The sequence below is a fragment of the Trachurus trachurus genome, assembly GCF_905171665.1.
Source record: "Trachurus trachurus genome assembly, chromosome: 5".
Taxonomy (NCBI): Eukaryota; Metazoa; Chordata; class Actinopteri; order Carangiformes; family Carangidae; genus Trachurus; species Trachurus trachurus.
The window spans coordinates 30,792,411-30,813,298 of record NC_139896.1 but is presented as its reverse complement, the minus strand read 5'-3'; the positions used below and the strand labels follow the sequence as shown (position 1 = coordinate 30,813,298).

General features: G+C 42.0%; 1 protein-coding gene across 1 annotated transcript in view; it reads right to left on the bottom strand.

Moving 5' to 3' along the window:
• Nucleotides 1-239: 239 nt before the first annotated feature.
• park7 (parkinson protein 7) overlaps nt 240-20,888 on the bottom strand; it is a 339,990-nt gene continuing 319,341 nt past the window's right edge. The window contains exons 2-7 of the mRNA XM_083972014.1: nt 7,307-7,441; nt 6,673-6,774; nt 5,528-5,587; nt 3,196-3,265; nt 1,186-1,272; nt 240-790 (exon numbers count right to left, since the gene is read on the bottom strand). Of these exons, the coding sequence (XP_083828140.1) occupies nt 630-790; nt 1,186-1,272; nt 3,196-3,265; nt 5,528-5,587; nt 6,673-6,774; nt 7,307-7,396 (570 nt within the window). The 5' untranslated portion in view covers nt 7,397-7,441 and the 3' untranslated portion in view covers nt 240-629. The remainder of the gene's footprint in view (nt 791-1,185; nt 1,273-3,195; nt 3,266-5,527; nt 5,588-6,672; nt 6,775-7,306; nt 7,442-20,888) is intronic.

Here is a 20,888-nt window from a genome sequence, read left to right as displayed (position 1 = left end):
GCTGCGGCCGCGCCGCTATTGGTCGCTCGGAATACAACCGCAGCCAGGCCGAGGCTTCTCATTGGACGGCCCGTCTGCCAATCTATTTGGATTCTGCTTCCCGCGTTCTGAGCAGCGCTCACAATACATTACATTATGCAGCCTATATTTAGGCGTCAACAACTACTGCAGGCATGTGAAAACAAGTCACAGTGACCTCCAGTATAAATATACAGTAGAGAAACCCAAGCAGAGATTCGTCACGTTAATGTTTTAATGACAAGTGCAACACTGAAGGCAGTCAGAATCATGATCAAGCAATGCGTGGAAGAGCTACAATAAAACAAAGTCATCATATTTTCATCTCATTTGGAAATCCTGTGCAGTAAAAGTGACTATCTAGATTCTAGATTGCATTTCTGTGTTGAGTAACACATGGTGCCTTTCATTACAAACTAAGAAAGACTAGGGGTTGGGGAGGAGTAATAACCGGTCAGAACAGAAACATCCTTAATGTCCCCTGGGGAGAGCAATTTGTCACAAGCAACTTTGACTCTGTGTGCCAGCTAGGTTGGAGAAGCCGTCTCAGTAATGCCGGGCTTGTATGGCGGGCAGTGCTGTTTGCAGCATGTAACTCAACACAGCTACATTCAGTCTTTCATAACAAGAGGAGCCTTGACTTGAGCTGCAACTTCAGCCCCCAGAAGTTCCTCTACGATTGTCAGGGCAAACTCGAAACTGGTTCCTGGCCCACGGCTGGTGATGTAATGTCCATCCTTCTGTACTCGAGCCTCTGAATATTTATAGTGATCTGGAAAAACACACACACACACAAAAAGTAATACCATAAGGATAATCACCATGACAGCTACAAGCCACATGCCGAAAGCTAAACACGTTAGAGGCTGCAGTGTACTATAAGGACATAGATAATCTATTACGACTCAGCTGATCCAGTTCTAGTATGTTCTGTCACATTCCAACATCCTCTTTCACCTCTGAGTGGGGCGCTCCCCTCTACTGCATAGTGGCATGATTTTCTATAGGCAAGATGAAGCTAGTACAGCACCACCTACTGCCCATTACAAATAAATACAACTCCTTCTGCCTGGACGTGAGCTTCAAGCCACTAGCTGTACATTTCAACATATGTTCCACCACATTTTTGCATAGAAGTGTTTTTTATAGTTTTTTTTTTTTTTTTACCTCCTGCCATCATCTTCTCCTTCATGGCGGGGTGTGTAGTGACTGTGCTGCCGTAGCCAATGCCATGTGCCAGAAGAGCAGTGGGACCTGCAGAGGGGGCATAGCTGAGTAAGGCTCATTTAACAGCTTCCTCCTATTAAGTGTCACGTCTGTTGCTTGTGTTAGTCCAAGTTTTCATTTTCATGCAGTTTAAAGAAAGGTTAGACATGTCAAGGGTGAAACAATGCATCTTCAAAATAGAGCTAAAAAACAAACCAAAGAAGTAAAAATCATACAGCCAAAGAAAATCAAAATACAAAAAATGGTGAGTTTGACTTAAGGGACTGAAATTAGTATTATAAATTAATGATAGCAGTATAAAATATTTAACGCCAATGCCATGTCCTAAAGGTGTCCTCAACTGTACCATTGTTTCTAAGAATATACACATGTATTATACAGTTTCAGCCTCTCTCCAAAGACACTGCACTGCATTGAAAAGAGGGGGAAAAGGACGGGCAGAAGGCATCGGCTGCTGCTGCATTAACTTTGGCAGCATCCTAGCACTGCAGTGAGCTCCTCCAAAAACTGTTAATAAATAGAAAGGTATTGATTATGCTCCTTGGCCCTCTTCCCATACGGTCTAAAGATTACACTTGCCCCTGGCAGAAGAGCAGTCTGCCCGTTAAAGCCAAGTTACTCTTGTTACAGCGAGTCCCCACCCAAAGGACGCCAGACTGGCAGAGAGATGGAGGGAGGGAGAACCGACATGGAGGGAGACAGAGGCAGACATGGAGAGAAGTATGATGATGATGACCATCTTCTTTTCCCTGTTAAAAGGATTTTCTTGGGAGTTTTTCATCAGTAGACGTGAGGGTTTAAGGGCGGAGAATGTTGTTATGATGCTATGTAAAGAGACAAACTGTTTGTAAAAATGGGCTATACAAATAAAATTGCCTTACCTTATTATATGACCAATCTAAAAAATGATGTATTTGTATTTTGTGAGCATGACCTCATTCATGTAACAAATATTACCTCAATGGAGATTACACAGTTGTTAATTTGGCCTGATTTTTTTTACACTGGTTATTAATGGTTTGTAATCAGGTCTTGTTTAAACAGACCTTTCTCATGTCACGATAACAACTTTCATGTAAAGGAAGAAATAATAAGTCTTGCCATTGGCCCTCTTGCTGGCAGGTTCATTAACTGTATATTCCTGTGAGGATTTCAGTAATTTTCTAGGACACCCTTCAATCCACTTTGCCGCATTGGTCCCCTGTCCTATTCAAAATGTCCTTCCAATGTCCTTTCTCTACACACAGAGACTGTCAAATAAAATGTCAGTGCTTATAGGTTCACTCAGGGACAGTTATTAATCAAACCCCTCACCCTTTTATCTCCAACACCAAATGGAGGTCACACATGGCCATAAACTAATGAGGCACATGTGTGTATTTTTCAATATGTGGTTAAGGTGTGTGGTGAACTCTTTTAAGGGCACATCCAGTTACTAAAATACCAGAAAATCCTCCGGATTCAGCGCCACATGCGTTGAACAACTGCACCTTTTTTTTCTGTCCAAGATCTTAAATTCCAGTTGCGAGCAAATCCAAATCCCATTTACTGGCACAACAGTCGCCTGATATGTTTCAAACCAAAATATCATACCTTTAGCGCTGTTTCTAGGCAAAAAAAAATGTTAATGGGTCACACGGTAGTTTATATCACTAATTTGTCAAACTGGTTTGATTCATATGGAAAACATGAGCAGTATTTGTTGATTTAATGCCTATCATAAGTGATGACAATGCTACAATTTCACACCAAAAAGCCCCAGAATGAACTGCACTGTGTAGGTTGTAATTTACATGTACAGTACTTGATTAAAAGCACAACATGTTGGTCAAATTTGAGGTCATGTCATATTTAAACTGTAACCCATAGAAAGGCTTCACTGTAAAAAAAAAAAAAAAAAAACACAGCTCATGTAGAATTATGTCTCTGGTTTGTTTTCACATACTATACCTGCACAGATGGCTGCAATCAGGCCTTTTCTGCCATCTTGATCTTTCAGCACCTCTTTCACAGCAGGAGACTGCAAGACAGCACAAAAAACCAGATGCACCGTGAGCCATCTGCAGGCCATGTGACGGCACAGTGTGCTGAGTGACTACACTATAATAATGAAAACAAACTGGCAATGTATGAAATACATAAGATATCACCCATCACTGTTTATAACCACAGAGTTATTAAATACCAACACTAATGAATGTATCTGAACTTAGCATCGTTCAGATTAAATTGATTCAAAAAAAATTTAACCTCTTGTTTTTTTCCAAAGAAATTCTTTATGTACAGTAGCACAGATGCATATAAAAGTTATAGAAAACATTTAAATTTCGATTCAAAAAAAAAAAAAAGTTTAACTGTTTTAAAAAAGGATGTGACTACAACCACTATTACGAAAAATACACACAAAAAAACAAAAATATGAGCGATACTCCCTAATATGAATGTTGTCATATTTTGTTTTCTTATTCCACTTCTCCATTCATTTATCTTACTCAGGGTTACAGAGGAGCTGCACTGAGCCATAAACTGTTATTTAATAATAAACATTTAACCAAGAGAAATAGCTTTTATCCCACCAAGAGTCCAGAAATAAAACTATTTCATTCACTATTATATTATCAAAATCCTCATATTTAATATGCTGGAACTATACTTCGCATCCTCTGGTTTAAAATAGTTTGAAATGATTAATAAATCATCAAAATAGTAGCCAAACAATTGTTTTTTGATTGACTGACTGAACAAAAGCTAAAGAGCTCATGGTTTCAACTCTACAACACAGCTAAACTTGAATTATGGAACATTGAACATGCATGCTTTCAAGCTAGTAAGGCTATCATTTAGTTTAGCGAGATCTATTAAGACAGCTCATTTACTTGTTCTCTCTGGTTATGAGAAGATTTCTGTATTTGTGTTTTTGTATGAGCTCTTAAACTTTGATTGTTGCTTATTTAAAGCAGAAGTGAGTGATCCGGTCGTTTTCGCTAATGCTGCGTTCCAGGCAGGCTTTTGAAATCATAAATTACAGCTTCAAGTCACAACTTACGACTTTGTAGCGTTCCAGGCAACCCACTCGTGTTTTTCCGACCTGTTTTACCGGTGAAAGTCACTATAACGGCCACTCGTAACTTCCGACCCGTGAAATCGTACCAGTACGTCTTTTTGTACAGTCTATGTACCAGATCGAACTGGTACGACTTCACAGGTCGGAAAAAAACGAGTTTCCTTGAACGCACCATAACAGTCCTCGTCCCTACGTCGCCACATTCACGGCGTCCCTGGGCTGCACACACAGCCCTGCATGCCGTTCTCTCTCCTCATTGGATAAAAACTGTAGGATACGATAAATGTTTTCTCCTCGACTCAGAGCAGAGCAGAGTGACTGACAGACCCGTGATTCAGACCAAACACTCTATGTAAGTGATTGCTGTCGGAAGATATAACTATTTAAGACTTATATTAACACAAATATATCACTTACTTCTGCTTTAACAGTCAAGTATCCTAATGTTATAGAGAAATATTTAAAATATGATTTTGGAGTCCTTATTATTGTTTAATCACAAGAACAATAAACTTTGAGTAATTTTGAAGACTGAAACTGATCATCAAATCATCTTCCTTAAAGGTGTACAGAAATGGCCGTTTGTCCTGTTTGTCGCGCCGAGTTGTCACGAGCTGCAACACGAGTTTACCCGAGTGAGGAAAACGAATTTGATTGGTCGTTATCGAGCGGGCGGGACATTCAAAGCTTGGGGCGAGCCCGAGCTCCGTGTGTGTGTGCGTGTCTCAGACGTTTGAATGACGGATGACGGATCCAATATCAGTGGCTGGTGAATCGTGTACAGGCTGACGTATAATCCGTGCGCCTGCATTATCCAATGCGAAAAAAAAAATACACACTTTCATCCCGGATTTACTCAAAAATAGAATTTTGCACAAAGTTTGGCCTACAACGTCTGAAAGATGAGTTATCACATTAATTTTATGACCCAAAGTGGGCTCAAATTCAATTTTCTTTTCTGTACACCTTTAATGATTAATCAATTCTGGAAATGAAAATATAAGAAATTATAACATAAATTGCAATGATTTTCAAAAGCTCAAGTTGACATCCTCAGATGTCTTTTTTTGCTTGACCAACAGTTTGAATCCATAATATCTTACTATGTACACTCAAAAAAAGGCACTGAATCCTCACACTTAAGAAACTGGTGTCCTAACAGATCATAACATGGAGAGACTGATCCATTTAGATGCCGTTGGTCTGAGGATTTCTCACCTCAGCCAGATTCTGGGCCCCTGGCATTCCTCCTGGCAGAAGCACCACATCATAGGGGCCCTGGGAAACAGACCACAATAAATAAAGACTGACAAAGTTTAACATTGCATAACAGAAGCCATCATCTATTTGGCTGATGAGAGATGTGAGACAATGAAACTATACACATGTACAATGTAAAAAAAGAAAAATAGTGTGCTTCATCTGGCTTTGAATGTTAATGTATGGCTTATGTCTAACATGTAATAACAGTGTTCGAAGGTACAGTTGTGCACAGAAGAACAAGAGTAAACACAGCCCCTGCAACAAACAGACATTAACATTTTTTTTCTTAACCTATTACTTTTTTTTGCATGAACATAAAAACCAGCAAAAAAAGATAAATAGTAATTATGGCGTATGCACAAGTTTGGCCACCCTGCTCAGTCAGTACTTAGTACTCCCCCTCTTTGGCAGATAGCACAGCTTGCAAATGCTTCTTGTAGCCAGCTAAGAGTCTTTCTATTCTTGATTTATGAATTTTCACCCACGCTTCCTGCAGAGCTCAGATATTTTTAGGTTGTCTTGCACATGCAGCATGTTTAAGATCTACCCACAGGTTTTCAGGGATGTTCAGGTCAGGCGACTCTGGGGGCCGCTCCATAAGCCTGTGTTGTTTCTTGGAGCAGTTCAGGGTGGATTTTAAGGTCGACTCTGGATCACTGTGCTATTGACTCACTGCAGGACATTTGCATCCAGAAGAACTTGCAGATATTTAGTGGTATCCATCTGAATGTGTCTGAATGTTTCTTGTGCCATACAACCCCATAACAGAGCATCTCTATTTAACAGTTGGCAAAGGTGGCCTTACTGAATACTTAGAGAGTCCAAACCTGTGTAGTCGTTTTTTTTCTCAAGTCCAATATCTTTTCTATTGATCATTTTTATTCTCTTTTTTCCATTGACCATTTTATCTGTTGTTTTTATTTATTGATGTTTTACTTATTTACTGTTTAAATGAATAGCAATGATCTAGAAGCAGATCTATGTATCTATCTATCTATCTATCTATCTATCTATCTATGGAATAAAGTAACACCTGAAGAATGGCTCTTAAAATATCTATCATTTCACCTGATCATATAACTGTAGCTACTGTGCCTAACCTGTTTGCTGGCCTCCTCCAGGCTGGAGTCAGGACAGATGACGACGTTTCTGCTGCACTGGACTGGCTCTTTGCCTGTCAGTCCTGCCACCGTCACTGCAATCTTTATTTGACAAGAAAAGCACAGAATAAGCATCATTGCAAAACAGTCTACCCGTCAGCACAAGGGCTGCTAGAGACTTTTATTTTGAAAGATATCAAATGGCGGAGAGTTACAGTGGCTGGACTTTGACATTTAACTTGGCCCCAGTCTGCGCTCGCTTTAAAGGTTGTGAGTGCGTCAATAGCTACCAGACAGTCACAGCTTGTTGTTTAAACTATAACATATACAGTACAATAACTTACATAAAAAAAATAACGTAGGTGGTTGAGTTGTGAAGTGCTCCTGACAGATGAACAGTTACAAAGCTAATTCGTGATAACGCTAGCACCTTTTATTCAAATGCCACGTAAGTTACCGTCTCCACAGTTGTCAATACAACACTGCACACGAGTGTACTGTCACCCAGCTGAGGGGCTTGGTACAGCCCACCACAGAGAAGTTAGGCTCAGTTGTGTTGGTCTGGGCCAACATTAGCCAGCTAGCTGCTAACACATACAGCATGCCGTGTAAAGTGCGTGTTCGCGTTACAAACCCCGGCTCTACGCATCACGTCCACGGGAATAACAGTTTCCATCTCCTCTGCGCCCTTAGACAGGATCACCAGTGCCTTCTTTCCCGCCATTGTTAGCCTGTAGTTGTGTCTCTAACAGGTGCGAGGACGCTAACTAACTCCTGTGTGCAAGTCCCTGACAGCAGCAACTGGCAGCTCTGCAGCGAGGTTTTGACAGAGGCAGGGTTGCCAGTTTGGTCCCTATATCCCCCTTTCAAAACAGATTTCACCATCCTTGGAAATCTTGCCCAAGTGAACCCATATCAGCACAGACGTCAAATAGGAGCTCTTAAATCAGGAAGTGTTATGACTAAAATAAACAGAGAGCAAAACAAACACAAAGAAATCACACCTAGACTGACTACTGCACAGGGAAGAGATATTTGCCCTCAGCAGAGAAACAACTAGCCCCTAGCTCAAATGACAATGCTTGGTTGTTTTACCATGGCAGCAATATCACTGTCTAGAATCATTCATTTTTAGTTTTTACTTTACATTTTGCACGTGTTTGTTTAGTTTAAAAACTTTTGTTTTATTAAAAAATTATCCCTTTTAATTGCATTTGTAAACAAACGTACAGCAATGACCCTTAAACCTATGGCTTGTGAACTCTTAAGACAGAGCCTATGTCTATTATAGCCCCCAGTCACAGCCTGTGAATTGTGATGAGACATAAATGATGACATAAATTAGGAAAAAAAAAAAATCTAGAAAAAGAATATCTAGAAATATCTCGATCCCCTCAGAGTCACAGATGCTGCAACCAGACTGACAAACATTGCCTGCAAATCTAAAACAGTAACTGTGTTAAAGGAATGTTCCATGAGAGTGTCCATCCACTTCTTTAACTAAACACTATTTTCTATGTTTACTTTTAGGCTCTAAGCATGGGACATTAGGAGTAAATGTTGCATCTCATGCAGTCAAAGCAATATATGTCAAAATAAGTACCTGCAAGTAGTGTACCAGCTATAGTAAGTGGTTTGCAGTCTAAAAAATGGAACTGCCTCTGGTGCTATTAAATGCAACCTTATAGGCAACAAAGTCACCATTACTGTGTGGTATACTCAGTAATGAATGTGAAATTATTTTTCCAGTGAGGGCTCGTTCAGCTGTGAGCAGGCGTGACTGCATGACACCCAATAACAGGCAGTACACCATTTATTCCACTAGGTGGTAGCATTAACCCAAAATTCAAAAGGTGTCAAATGAGGCTTGGAAAAAAAGTCTACACAAATGTTAAGGCTCACATCTAAAGGTAAAGTGCAACTTTGACTTTATGGATAAAATACGTAAATTAACATTTTTCTAGCAAATCCATAAACCCTGTTGCTTAATAGCAGTCTTGTGATCAGAATAATTTAATTCAGTCATGTAATGAATTAAGTTTTTTTTAAAACAACACCAGGCAGCAGGTCACCGAGGTCGCCGAGTTCTGCAGGAAACTTCAGCAGAAAACTCTTAAGACAGTTAAGGAATCATATGCCAGTGTAAATCCCAGACTTAACGTGTGGGGCTTTAGCGTGCAGGCACCTATCCTAGTTAATGTGCCTCTGTGTATTCTGCTGCTGAGATTCACTTTCATATTTGTGCGTCAAACTAGAGCCCAGTGAAACGGCAGATTAGACAAAAGCGTAGGGGGTGCTGGCAGCAGGTTGTTTATTGCGTGCCTGCGAGTGAATCCAAGAGGCAGCGGTGATTACCAACATATGCAGCTGGGGATCAACTGAACCAGACCCAGCGGTGGCACTCAGGCTAATTTCCATACATTAATTCACTTATATTAATTTACTAATTTCTTTCACTATGTAGGCTAATCATAAAGTGCATGATCACACTGAGGAAATGTTTCAAAGTGACTTGTGACACAGTAGTAAGGATGACAATTACTGTCTGGGACACTGAACACAGAAATGAAAATTATCCAACTCTACTCAGGCAAGTCTTTACAAAATGAACACAATTTCATAAAAACACAAAAAGATGGTGGTGATTCCTTTTTTTTTTTTTTTTTTTTTTGCAACAATCCCTAAGAACAGTCAGTAAATTGATCCTATCTGATATTGATTCTCGATTGCTGTTGACCCCCGCTGTTTTAAAAACACACTATGAGCCTTACTTGCACAGGGCGAAATGTTCCTTGCTTATGTCAAACGTGGGCACTGGTAGTTTATTTTGAGGTATTCTCATATACACACTGTCCTGTTGCCACAAATGCTCACTAGTGCATCAGAATCCATGGCTGAAAATAGTCCCAGCAAATTGCACCATTTACCTCTATTCAAGTAATAATCTACAAATGCTTGTTTTCAGAAAATACTTTAAAAACGACTTATGACCAGTTTTATATGTTTATAGGGAACACTGAGCTTGAGGCTGTATAGCCTACTGTCTGGAAAGTATTGAGAAACTATAACAAACACATTTGGTTTTGATTTTTTTATGGAATCTGCTGACATAAGAAAAAAAACAAAGTCTAAAACACTAAAGCATTAACTTTATGCAAAGAGTTTAGAAAATGTGATTAAAGAAAATGCAATCTGATATTATCCACTGGCAACAGATGATCATTATGTGTGTATGTGCTACTGCCTGCTGCATGTGAGACCGGCCTGTGGAGGAAAAGGGTGCTCATCAGTGGATTCCTTTGCGTATTATTATTTCTCTCGTGCTCCCTCTTGCCTGCATCACCAGGCCTTGCTCTGCTTTATCTGGCCGTTCACAGAGGTCTGCTCGAAAACCTGAAGGGTTTCTGGAATCAAACCTCCGGGGAGACAAGAATACAGAAACATTTTTTTTTTTTTTATAAGACGGGGACAGAGGAAAAAGAAAATCCTCAAACTGAAATGAGGGAATTCCACAAATTACCGTTTGTCACAAAGTAATCCTGTTACTATTGCAAAGAATATGAAACGGTGTAAACATGGAAATAAACTGCCAATATGGATGTAGCTTACAAGCAGAGGCTCTGTTCAGTTGAGATATACAGCTGCAAACCCTGTTTCAGATCCCCAGTAAGGAAGAGTGCCACAATATTCAAAGTGGTTACAGAAAATTTGCTTCTACAGGGAGAGATTAAAATTTTCAGATGTTTTTTTTTTCTTCTTTCTATTTATTCTTTGCATTTTCTACATTCCAACTCATTTTGTCCAATCCTTTTGCTCACCGGTTACTCTTCCCAGTCATCTAATGGCAGCATTGCTGCAGTCAGAGAAGAACTGATGAATATTTAGGGGCATTTTATCTTCCCATCTGTGCACAGGCTTTATCTTGTGTCTGCTTCACACATTGTAAGCCACTGAGTGCATGAGATGAGTGACAAGCATATAATCTTGATTGCATCTTGATGCTATTACCTTATGCTGCCAAGCGCTCAGGTGACAGCTGGGGGACAGTGAGGAGGTCTGGGGAGAAAAGGTGACATTGGATTTTATGCACCTGTGTCGGCAGTGGAGCGACCAGCAGCCGCGCAGCAGACACAAGATGGCGCCAGCTGAGTGAGTTCAACTTTTGTGCAGGGTAGTTCAGAGGCAAGGCCAACTGTGTGTGAGGATATTTTTGCAACAACAATCTCTCTGCAAATAATAAAAAAAAGAAGAAGAAAATAACACAAAAGTTGACTTTGTAAGGCTGCAGCAATCAGATGTATGGCATGTGTCGCTATACCCGGACAGATAAAACTGAACAAAGATATGTTTGGATGTATGTCTCAGCATTCATTAAACAATTTGTTTTAAATGCTTTATCCAAAATGAGATTCCTACAAATCCAACGCATGACAAATTGTTTTCAACCACAGAGGCAGTATTACAAATTAAGGCAGCACATTAATGTGTTGTTTAGATTATTGAGTATGTGTAACAACATGAACCAGAATTGCCTCACAGTCATTTCTGGTTGCAATAATCTGCCTATCCTCAAATTATGCCCCTATCCATATTATTTTATGGGGAGGGAAGGGAGGGAGAGAGGGAGGGGGCAAAAGTGACTCTCCTTTTCCTTTCTTCTCCCTCTCTGTCTCAGTGAGTATCAGTTTGTTTTGCTCTCAGCTTGCGTCTATTAGATGCCTTAATGCTGTACAGCGTGGCCTATCTTCAAACAGGAATGTTGATGATACTGGCCCTGCAGCGGTGCCCCCCCCACCCCCACCCCCCTCAACCCCAATACAGCCCCAGCCCCGGCCCTGCTCCTCTACACAGAGGGCAATAAAGACACAAGGAGGATTAGTGTTGTGTGCCTAACAAAGTGGTTGCCAGAGAGTGAGAGGGCCATGCCCATGGGCTCAACCGCAGCCCTCGCTCAGCTCGGCTCGGCTCGGCTCTGTCGAGGTCCCCCCCTGCCTGGGCTTCCCTAAGGTCTGCTCTCTCTCAGGGAGCTCTGTGGATGTGTGATAGACTCTGAGTGGGTGAATTCGTGTTGATGCTAAAGAGGCAGAGGACGCAGACAGATAATCCATGGCTTAAGCAGCGCTGTAGTAACTTTCCCCCCTTAAACAAGGGAACATATGTGCAAACAGTTAAATTTAATTCAGTCACATACTCGGCGCTGTGCATATTTTTCACTAAAGACTTTCCCACAGTGAACTTAAGGCGTAATTTCCAACTCTTCACAAGTAGGCGCTCGGAAATTGCCATCAATAAACCCATGATCATGTAGTTTAGCCTACACAGCAACCTGATGGTGCACAACAAACGTGTCTTTCTGTGTAGATTTCTCCCACTGTCTGTCCAGTGGATAAACAACATGGTTTGATACAGAGAACAGTCAGGCTAAAGTCTATATGCACTATGTTTATGGATATCTCTCTCCCTGTAGCCGGTGTGCTTACACAAATGGAACACCATATAATTGTACAAGTCTGATAAACAGAGGGGCAGTGGTCTTGTAAATGTTGTCACGTTAGATAGGAGTGTTACATCCGAGATTACTGTGGAGGAGCACGTCTGCGGGCGCATGGGCCTGTGAGGACAGTTAGCCTCTGGTTTGATGGAGAGCCGTGTACAGGACAGGACAGGTGAACCAAACAGCTGCTACCCCCGTTTTTCCCTAAAAAACCCAGCGTGACAGATCAGGCCATGGCTCTCACACATAACGGCCGCGCTTTTCACACGGTAGCTGTCTCAGGCCACGTTACACACATCTTTTAGATGCTCCATTTTGTGCGTTGGGTAATGAAATTTGCGCTGGAGACCCCCGGAATATGCAGACATATGGTGGTTATTAATGCTCCCTTCTCCCTTTTCAGCCGCAGCACCTCTGCCCGACAGCACGGTCCGTTCCCTCGCCTGTCTGTTTTGGGTCCTCCTCACTCCTCAAAGCTGTTTGCCTTTTACCTCTGTCACGCCAACCAGGATTCACACAGCAGCATGAACTGCTGTGTCTAGAAGAAAGGCCAAGTTCTGTTAATACTTGGCTAAGTTTACATGTTCATTCACACTTGATTATGGGGGAAGCCCTGAGTTCGGAATGGTTTCAGTATGCCAGAGAGGCAGAAAAAGGGGAAAGGGATACCCTTTAAACGGCAGATACATAAGGGCAATCCAGAGTCAGACAAAAATGTTGTAATGTTATTCATAAAATTTAAGCTTTCATCATTTGGGAATTTGTGTTACTGGTATAAAAGAACAACACAGTTTAAGAGAATTTATATATACTATATATATATACTCCTGTTTTATGAATAATCATATGTTTTGTTTTAACTTCACACATTTTCAACTCAGCAAAATTCACGGTGCAACAAATGTGGCAAAAAATTGTAATTCTGCTCAGGCTTTTCCCGCTCAGGCCTCTGAAATGATGGCGGCTGTACATGATTCATTCTTTGAACAATGTACCAAAGCCACTCTGAAAACTGATGGTAAAATGTCCTTTTTGCATTCCTTGGTAATGGAAACGGATGCTCAATAGTCCCCCTCTGCAAAGTATTATGGAGGTAAAAAGGCATGCAGGTGTAGTCTATTTTTACCTGCATAAGCCTTTATAGATTAACACAGTTTACCAGTCCCTGCTCAGCTTTTGGTTCACTATCCTAACTCTGAAATTAACCGGATTCCACTCACTTAATCCCTTACTTTTTATATGCATACTGCATTATCTGACTTAATGTCTGAGACGTTTCCAAACAATTTTCTTTCAAAACTTCTTCGAATTGGTATGAAAACATTCCCACGAAAATGATGGTTTCTTTATTGTTGTCGAAGGGGACATTTGCAGCTTGGAGTGTAATTTTTCCGGGTTTTGGAGGAGACAAACTGCCTATAAATAAATCCTATGCAATCTCAATTATGTCTGTTTTTTTTTTTTTTTTTGGCTTCACTATTCCCACACTTTTGATTTCCACTTTAAAAGCAGAGTGATATACTCCTATGATTGGAAATGTTCAATGCACTTCTGGAAGAGGGTGCACTGTCCTGTGCAGATAAGGTTGCGAATGCAAGATCTGTCTCTCTGAAATAGAAGCCTGACAAACAGTGCTGTCTCTCCCAGACACAGTGGGAGAGGAGTGTGCTCGGATGGGAGCCTTTGAGACCAGCCTTTTTAATATCGGCGCCGCTGTAACATCAGTAAGGTGACATTTCGGCAGCACCATCAAGATCCAACAGTGGCCATGCTGCTTCGACAATCAATTATCCATGCATAACATCCCACCAGTGTGTGCGACATGAATCAGTCCTGGACCAGGCTTCTCCTTTGCCTTGATTCTCAAGAAAAGAGAGACCTTTCATTCGACCCTTAAGAAAGAGAGAAATGCTCTGTGTGCTGATAAGGGAGTGAAGAGAGGGAAGTTATGAGGGGGGAAAAAAACAGGCAAATCAGGGCTGATATTTATTTGCATTATCTTGAAAGAAGCTCAAATTGGTTTCATTCCGGTGACTGTGAATTGTGATCCAGACAACACAATGGCCATCTCCAAGCAGAAGCCAACACTACGATTGAACAGGCAGAATACACTCTTTGTATTGCTTGGTGGACTACAGGGAAGAATGCATATTATCTGTTGCCCAAGGAGAAGGAAATACATTTCACAGCACATATTGCTCCTATCAGTTTTTGAGACCAGTTTAGTTGTTATATGATTGTTATCAATGTAGTGGCTGTATGTAATTTACTTCCACAAATAACTGACATGAATGACATCTCCTCAGCAGACTTTTTTTTTTCTCCTCTACTTGTGTCCTTCTTCGCTCAGAATAGGTTGTTCAAAACAGAGCGAATGGAGAGCAGTCCAGGGAGAATAAAGATACTGGAGCGTACACCAGCAAGGCCCTGCAGGCCAAAAACCACTGGCACTGTAACACTATCGAAGTGTTTCTCATCTTTGTGTGTCCAATAGTAGCAAATGGAAATCTAAGGAATTCTGCTGTTTTGCAACGAGCTTGTGTTGAAAAGTGGGATTTCTTCTGCAGTCTCCTCTGATGGCTTGGCAACAGATACAGTATATCTTGTGGTAATCTGATCGTATATTGAGATTTAAGTTCAGCCTGCATCTAAAATGTATGACAACTGCTAAGTATAAGATTTCGGGCGCTGAAACCTCACAGTAAGTGAAGTCAGAGTCAGAGGACCCAGTTTGGCGCGGCAGTCTACTCCCTGAACCCACAAGCTCTCTCCAGTGTTTGACAAACAGCACCATTCCCCCGCTCGCCTTCATTTCCATCTGTATGCTATCACTTGGCTGTCAGCGGCCGGATTGGCCTGTAGTTCGCAGGATGAAAGGGAGGGAGATCCTGTTGAGTGAATAATCTTGCCAGTTTACAGAAGAGAGTGGATGTCAACTTGACAGACTGTGAGTAGCACACAGATTTGGGATTCATGGGCAATCCCATAGTCCCTTTAAGTCTGGACGTGTGAATGTGAAATCAATAGTACATCCATACAACAGTTTGTTTGCTGGACCCTGGAACGTTTTGTTATGAAAATAAGAGTCATGGATCGTCACCTTACGGATTGAGGACACAGAAAAGGGGACTATAAACATGAGATTTCAGCATGAAAATCCTGATCTTTTTCCTTTTTTTATTACTGTAAGGGAAGGCATGCACTATTCAAATGCATCTGTTTATTTCTACATTGTAGTTTAAAAACCAGAAGCCAGTATAAATAAACAGGTATAGTGTTCATGTTAATACACAATGTGTAAAATGTCTAATTATATTCACGGTGAATGGTTTTTTTTTAATTACCATATTCACCTGTGCTGCTTTAAATCAAGAGTGTCACACATTGGTTGTAAAGCTCACCAATTGAAACACACTCCCTATACAAACCACTTCAAACCTCAGACACTATGTCACCATGATCTGTATCATAGGAGACGTTCAATAGACTTCAGTGGCACCTTTACAGGCATATATGCATCACCGTGTACATATAACATAGCTGTCTGGGTTGGCACCGCCATCATGCCCTGCTGTTTATTTGATATGCAAAGGAGTGCTGTGGAGCAGCTCCACGGTCTCTGCTAAAGTACTTTACTCCTCACATAACCCAAAGTGGCAGCAGCAGCATCAGGATGAGCTCCAAGAGCGAGGTGGCTCCCTCTCAGTAATTTATAATGCACTTAACTCCTCTACCCTGTTGATTGTCTGCATTACCAAGAATCAAACACGAGGCAAAACAAATAAAAAATGCCACTTTTTATTCAGGTTTAACATCGTCGAAAGCACAAGTCTTTCATTATGTTCCCGCTCATTCACATCAGGGTCTGTGTGGAACAGAAACAGGGATTACGGTGGCAAAGGAAAAACCACTTCAAACTGCTTCCACAAACACCATCAAAGAAGACGGAAAAAAAAAGCCTGGGTGAAAAAGAACGAAGAGGGGAAAAATAAACATAAAATTTGTCAGTTAAAGCGTGGTTGAATGCAACAAAGTTTGGAAAGAGGCCAGAAATATCATTATTGAAATCACTGCAGCCCCCCCTGTTAGATTTCTGCGACAGACACTGCAGGGACCCCTTCCCTTCACCACACCCTTCACGCCATTACGGCGAGCCAGCTTTCCCAGAATACCGTGCTGCCGCTCCGAGCGTAGACTCCAGCCTGCAGTCCATACGACTGCTGCCCATCGCTCGGGGTGGAGAGCGTTATTAAATGTGCTCTGTGGAGGGGCCTGCAGGTAGCTCCCAGGATCAGACACAGGGAGAGCAAGAGGGGGCTGTTTGGCTTAAGTGTTTTTTATTAGGATAGATGGAGGCCTAAGCTCCGTAACAGAGCTTCAGCCCTTTCTCCCAGACGGGGACCCACTTTACCTTCTCACTCCACACAGGCCCATATCAAAACACCGGCCCCTCACAGACATGCCGCACAAAAAAAATGGCATGTTCTCTTTTTTCACTTGGCTCAGCTTTCTCCCTCTCAAAATACAAACCGTCTGTGATGGAATTCTGCAATTTCCTTTATCATCTGCAACAAGGCCATTTTGCAAACTGTTAAACCCATAATTATTGTCACTGAAAACAAAACGGCACAGGGAGGATTGACAGGGAGACCATGTGATTCCCTGCGATGTGTATTCAGTGTAAAAAATTTAATGACATACTTATGAGAACTTGTTAAACTCTGTTGTGGGCGCCAATCGTGCGTCTGAACCCTGAACCCAGAGCAAGAAAATGCTGCGAGCAACTCAGCCAAATTTGAGTCGTGGCTCCACCCCTGCACTATATTTTTCACACAATGCTGCAGCTCATATTAGAGCCAGCTGGCCACGATGACATAACTTCCTCCCAGCAGTTGTAGCGATATGGTGACATGAACATGTGTAAGCCTGCTTTTACACTGCCCATCACTGACACCAGAACAACCCGAACATCTGCTCCGAACAAGGACAGCAAGTCCGCCGGCAAACACCTTAATTTGATGACCAGGACCGGGTTGTGAAAAATGTCTTTGATGGAAAAAAAAAAAAAAAAAAAAAAAAAAATTCACATGAACTGTACAGTAACTGTGCTCACAGCACATGTGGTAATGTTACCACAGTTTTATATGTATTAACCGTCTTTGTGTTATGAGAAGGAAAATTTCTTTCTCGATCTATAAAACGCAATCAAAAGTATGAAGAGGTATTTTATAGAGGATTTTACCTTGCGTTGACCCTGCTGTTGTCATCAGAGGAATGCTGTGAACCCAGAAAAAAACATTCCCATCTGGCTTGCCATCACTCCAACTGCTGCTGCTATTCGTGTGGGAACTACAATGGTCTCCACTGGGCACAGAGACGGAGGAATAGAGGGAGAGAAGGATGGATTCAGTTGAAAGATCCAGCTGTTAGACCATCCGAACCCTGGGAAAGTCTGATATTGTTTTTAATATATGGGTGAGCCCATCAGGCTGACTTATAAAGCCTCCTAAAAAATGTAGGGAACAGGTGGAGGGGGAAGCTTGGCAAAGGGTGAAAAAGGCCGAATGCCAGGTCAGTTCTCACTGCCAACATTATGAGTTGCTTTGAACCCTTTCTTTAAGCCCTCCTGCCATGCAGCACATCACTTTTATCTTGTTAATTTTTCCATGTTCTCCTTTTAATAGCTATTCTTTTTAACCAATCATTCCTCTGCCATAAATATCTCCACATTTTATCACGTGCTCTGTGAGTTGCGTGCAGTAGTTTGTGTCAGTAAAGGCAGGTAGATATGAAAAGAAGAAGAAGATGAAGGAAAAAAATAGTTTCAAAGCTTTAATGTGGTGCAATGCGGGTGAGGACTGTACAGCGGTGTGTATATTGACTTCTCTGTTTCTGTAATGTTTCATTGAATAAAACAAACAGACAGCCCCTCAATCCAGTTTTATCCATAACCTCTGAAATGAGACTTTATGTTTCATACAAACGGCATCTCGGTTACATCAATAATCCTGCAAATGAAATCGATTTCCCCTCCCGCTCTTCCAATTCTGATCACAGCTGGGTTCCCCATATGGAGTATTAATGGGGTGGAGCACCCTGAGCCTGATCTAAAGCTGGAGAATTCTGGGCACACCACAACATCAAATCCCACTGTAATTACCTTCATGCAAACACAGGGGCCCTCTCCAACACAATATGGGTTGAAGAAATGGGATTTGTGTGCATTGTTTTTGATGCTGGAATTGATCTCGAAAATTGTTTGGTGCAATTTACCAAGATGCTTAAGAAAATTGAAGAGCACTGACTGTGCACCATACAAATGTCTTGTTGTGATGAGCACAATACACAAGCCCTAGGTGACTCATCTACATTTCTGACAGCAATGACTTTCTGGTGCAACACAACAATGGCAGATCATTGTGTTTTCCATAAATTCAAATTATAGAGATCATGGATCCTGACAATCGTCACTCATCTTTTTTACTTAACGAGAAATTCTCTAAATCAAAGATGAAACCAATTTTTTTTTTTTTTTTTTTTTTTTACCCGTGCAGATGGCTAAAGCAGCTGCTTCTTCTCAATTAGCTTACACATGTATTTGAGCCCAATTTTGGCACAGCAAATAAAATGCCATTTTGTCACTAGATTATGCTATCTGACATAAGGCTATTGTCTTAATTCCCTTAGGCTGTGGTGTAGAGAAATCACTAAACATACAGAGGGCCAGGCTATATCCTGTCTTACAGACGTCCCTATCCCATCATGCACACCCCAGCCTTCTCTCTCCAGCAGGTGGGGGTGGTCATGCACCACGCAACACGGTTATGGGTTTAAGTCTGAAATCTACATACTGAAATGACTTCAGCTCTCACGCACAATGCCAAACTTGCTGGAAGTCTGATGAGTTTATTTAATCAATTCCAGAAATGCTGCAGAGGGAGAGAGAGAGAGAGAGAGAGAGAGAGAGAGAGAGAGAGAGAGAGAGAGAGAGAGAGGGAGGGAGGGAGGGAGAGAGAGACAGACAGACAGAGAAAGAGAGATGGACAGAGTGAGAGGAGAGAGTCTATTTCTACATACAATAGTCTGTGTCCATCATCTTCTGTGTGCATATGTGAGTGTGTGTCTGTGTGTGCATGTGTATATGTGCACTTATATCCCCTCTGCATATAGAGGTGTGTGTGTGTGTGTGTGCAAGTAAGTTTGATGTGAATCCTCTCTGCCCTCTGAGTAGCACAGTGACTGCTGTCCATCTGCTCCAGGGTCTCAGGTGTGTGTTATCTCTTCCCGTGCCCCTGGGAACTTTCAACAGATATGCCAGTCAGCCTGGGCTGAACTGCTCTTGTAAATTACTCACTAAACAGCCCTGCCCTGGATTCTGCATTCGGGGGAAAATCAATTATTTGACCCCCCCTTACATTTCACAGTCCATTTTCAGCATGCTGGGGCCAATTACACCCAGCAGAAAGACTACTCTTTATGTCATTCCCACGATGACCTCCATCTTGCAGCTCCACACGGAGCACTGTTAATGCACCAACTACAAGCACTTGTGCCACGAAGGAGCGTGCTAATGCACTGGTTACCCACACTTTAGCCACACCAAGCACACAAATACGGCAGCTGAGAGGCGAGCACCACAGCCCGCGTGCACGGGGCGACTGTCTCTCAACTGGGAGGTGATCATCCCGTGTCCAGTGCGCCGAGCGAACGCCACTGACTGGTTTGACAGCCCTAATGAAAGCTGATTACCAGGAGGCATCTATTAATTTGTCCTTAATCATGACAAAGAGAGTCTGTGGCTAACAGCTGTGAAATGGCAGCCGCCGCGCGGAAATGAGGCTCAGGGAAAGGCCGGGGACGAGGGGTTAGGCCCTGCGCTGTCATTAACTGCCTGCCATTGTGTGTGCTCGCTCAGAGCTTAGCTACAGGTAACTCAATAAGATAACACGGAGCACGCTCTGCCCCGGTCTTTGTGAAAAGCTATTGCTGTGAATCCTGGGCGGCTGAGCGAAGAATAGGAGGATATTGGTTTGCATGCTCTGAGCAGGAGTTCTTATGATCCAGGTGAGAAGCTGACAGTAACAGGTTTAAGCTCTGTTCCCTCATCTGCTGCAGGGGTGCTGAGGGAAAAAGTCAATCACGGGCTGAACAGGTTGCTGAATAAGGAACTGAGCTGGCTTTTCAAAGAGACACAGTGCAACAAATGTATGCTCAATCAAGCCTTCATTTTTGAGAGTTCTTACAACCCCGGAGGCGCGAACGACAAGCCGGCCTTGTGTTTGGAAATTAAAGCAAAAGTAAATACTAACTCCAACCGGATTTCACACGGCGAGGGCGCATCGTAATGAAATCATCAGATTTTAATATTTGCAGCAGTGTCAAATCCTGGGTGGTAGATGTAGATGTGCTGGTGGATTGGAGGAGCCACGATCAGAGGAGGAGGAGGCCCCTCAAATACGTCTAAGTCATCTGGCTGGCGAGAGTGGCTAATGTGGTTTATGGGACCCTTGGGAAGCATTGGGAGGGGACGTAATTATAGTGTCTGTCACAGGGCCTGTGTTATAACAACACCGCTAAGTACTTAACCCACACAATGATCAATCACAAGACTAATGATCTTTGAATTTGTGTTCTTTTAGTGAGCACAATAACACTTATGCACAATAACACATGCTTTTGAATGTAAAACCACCCCCCACTCACCAACACATCTGAGTTGTGC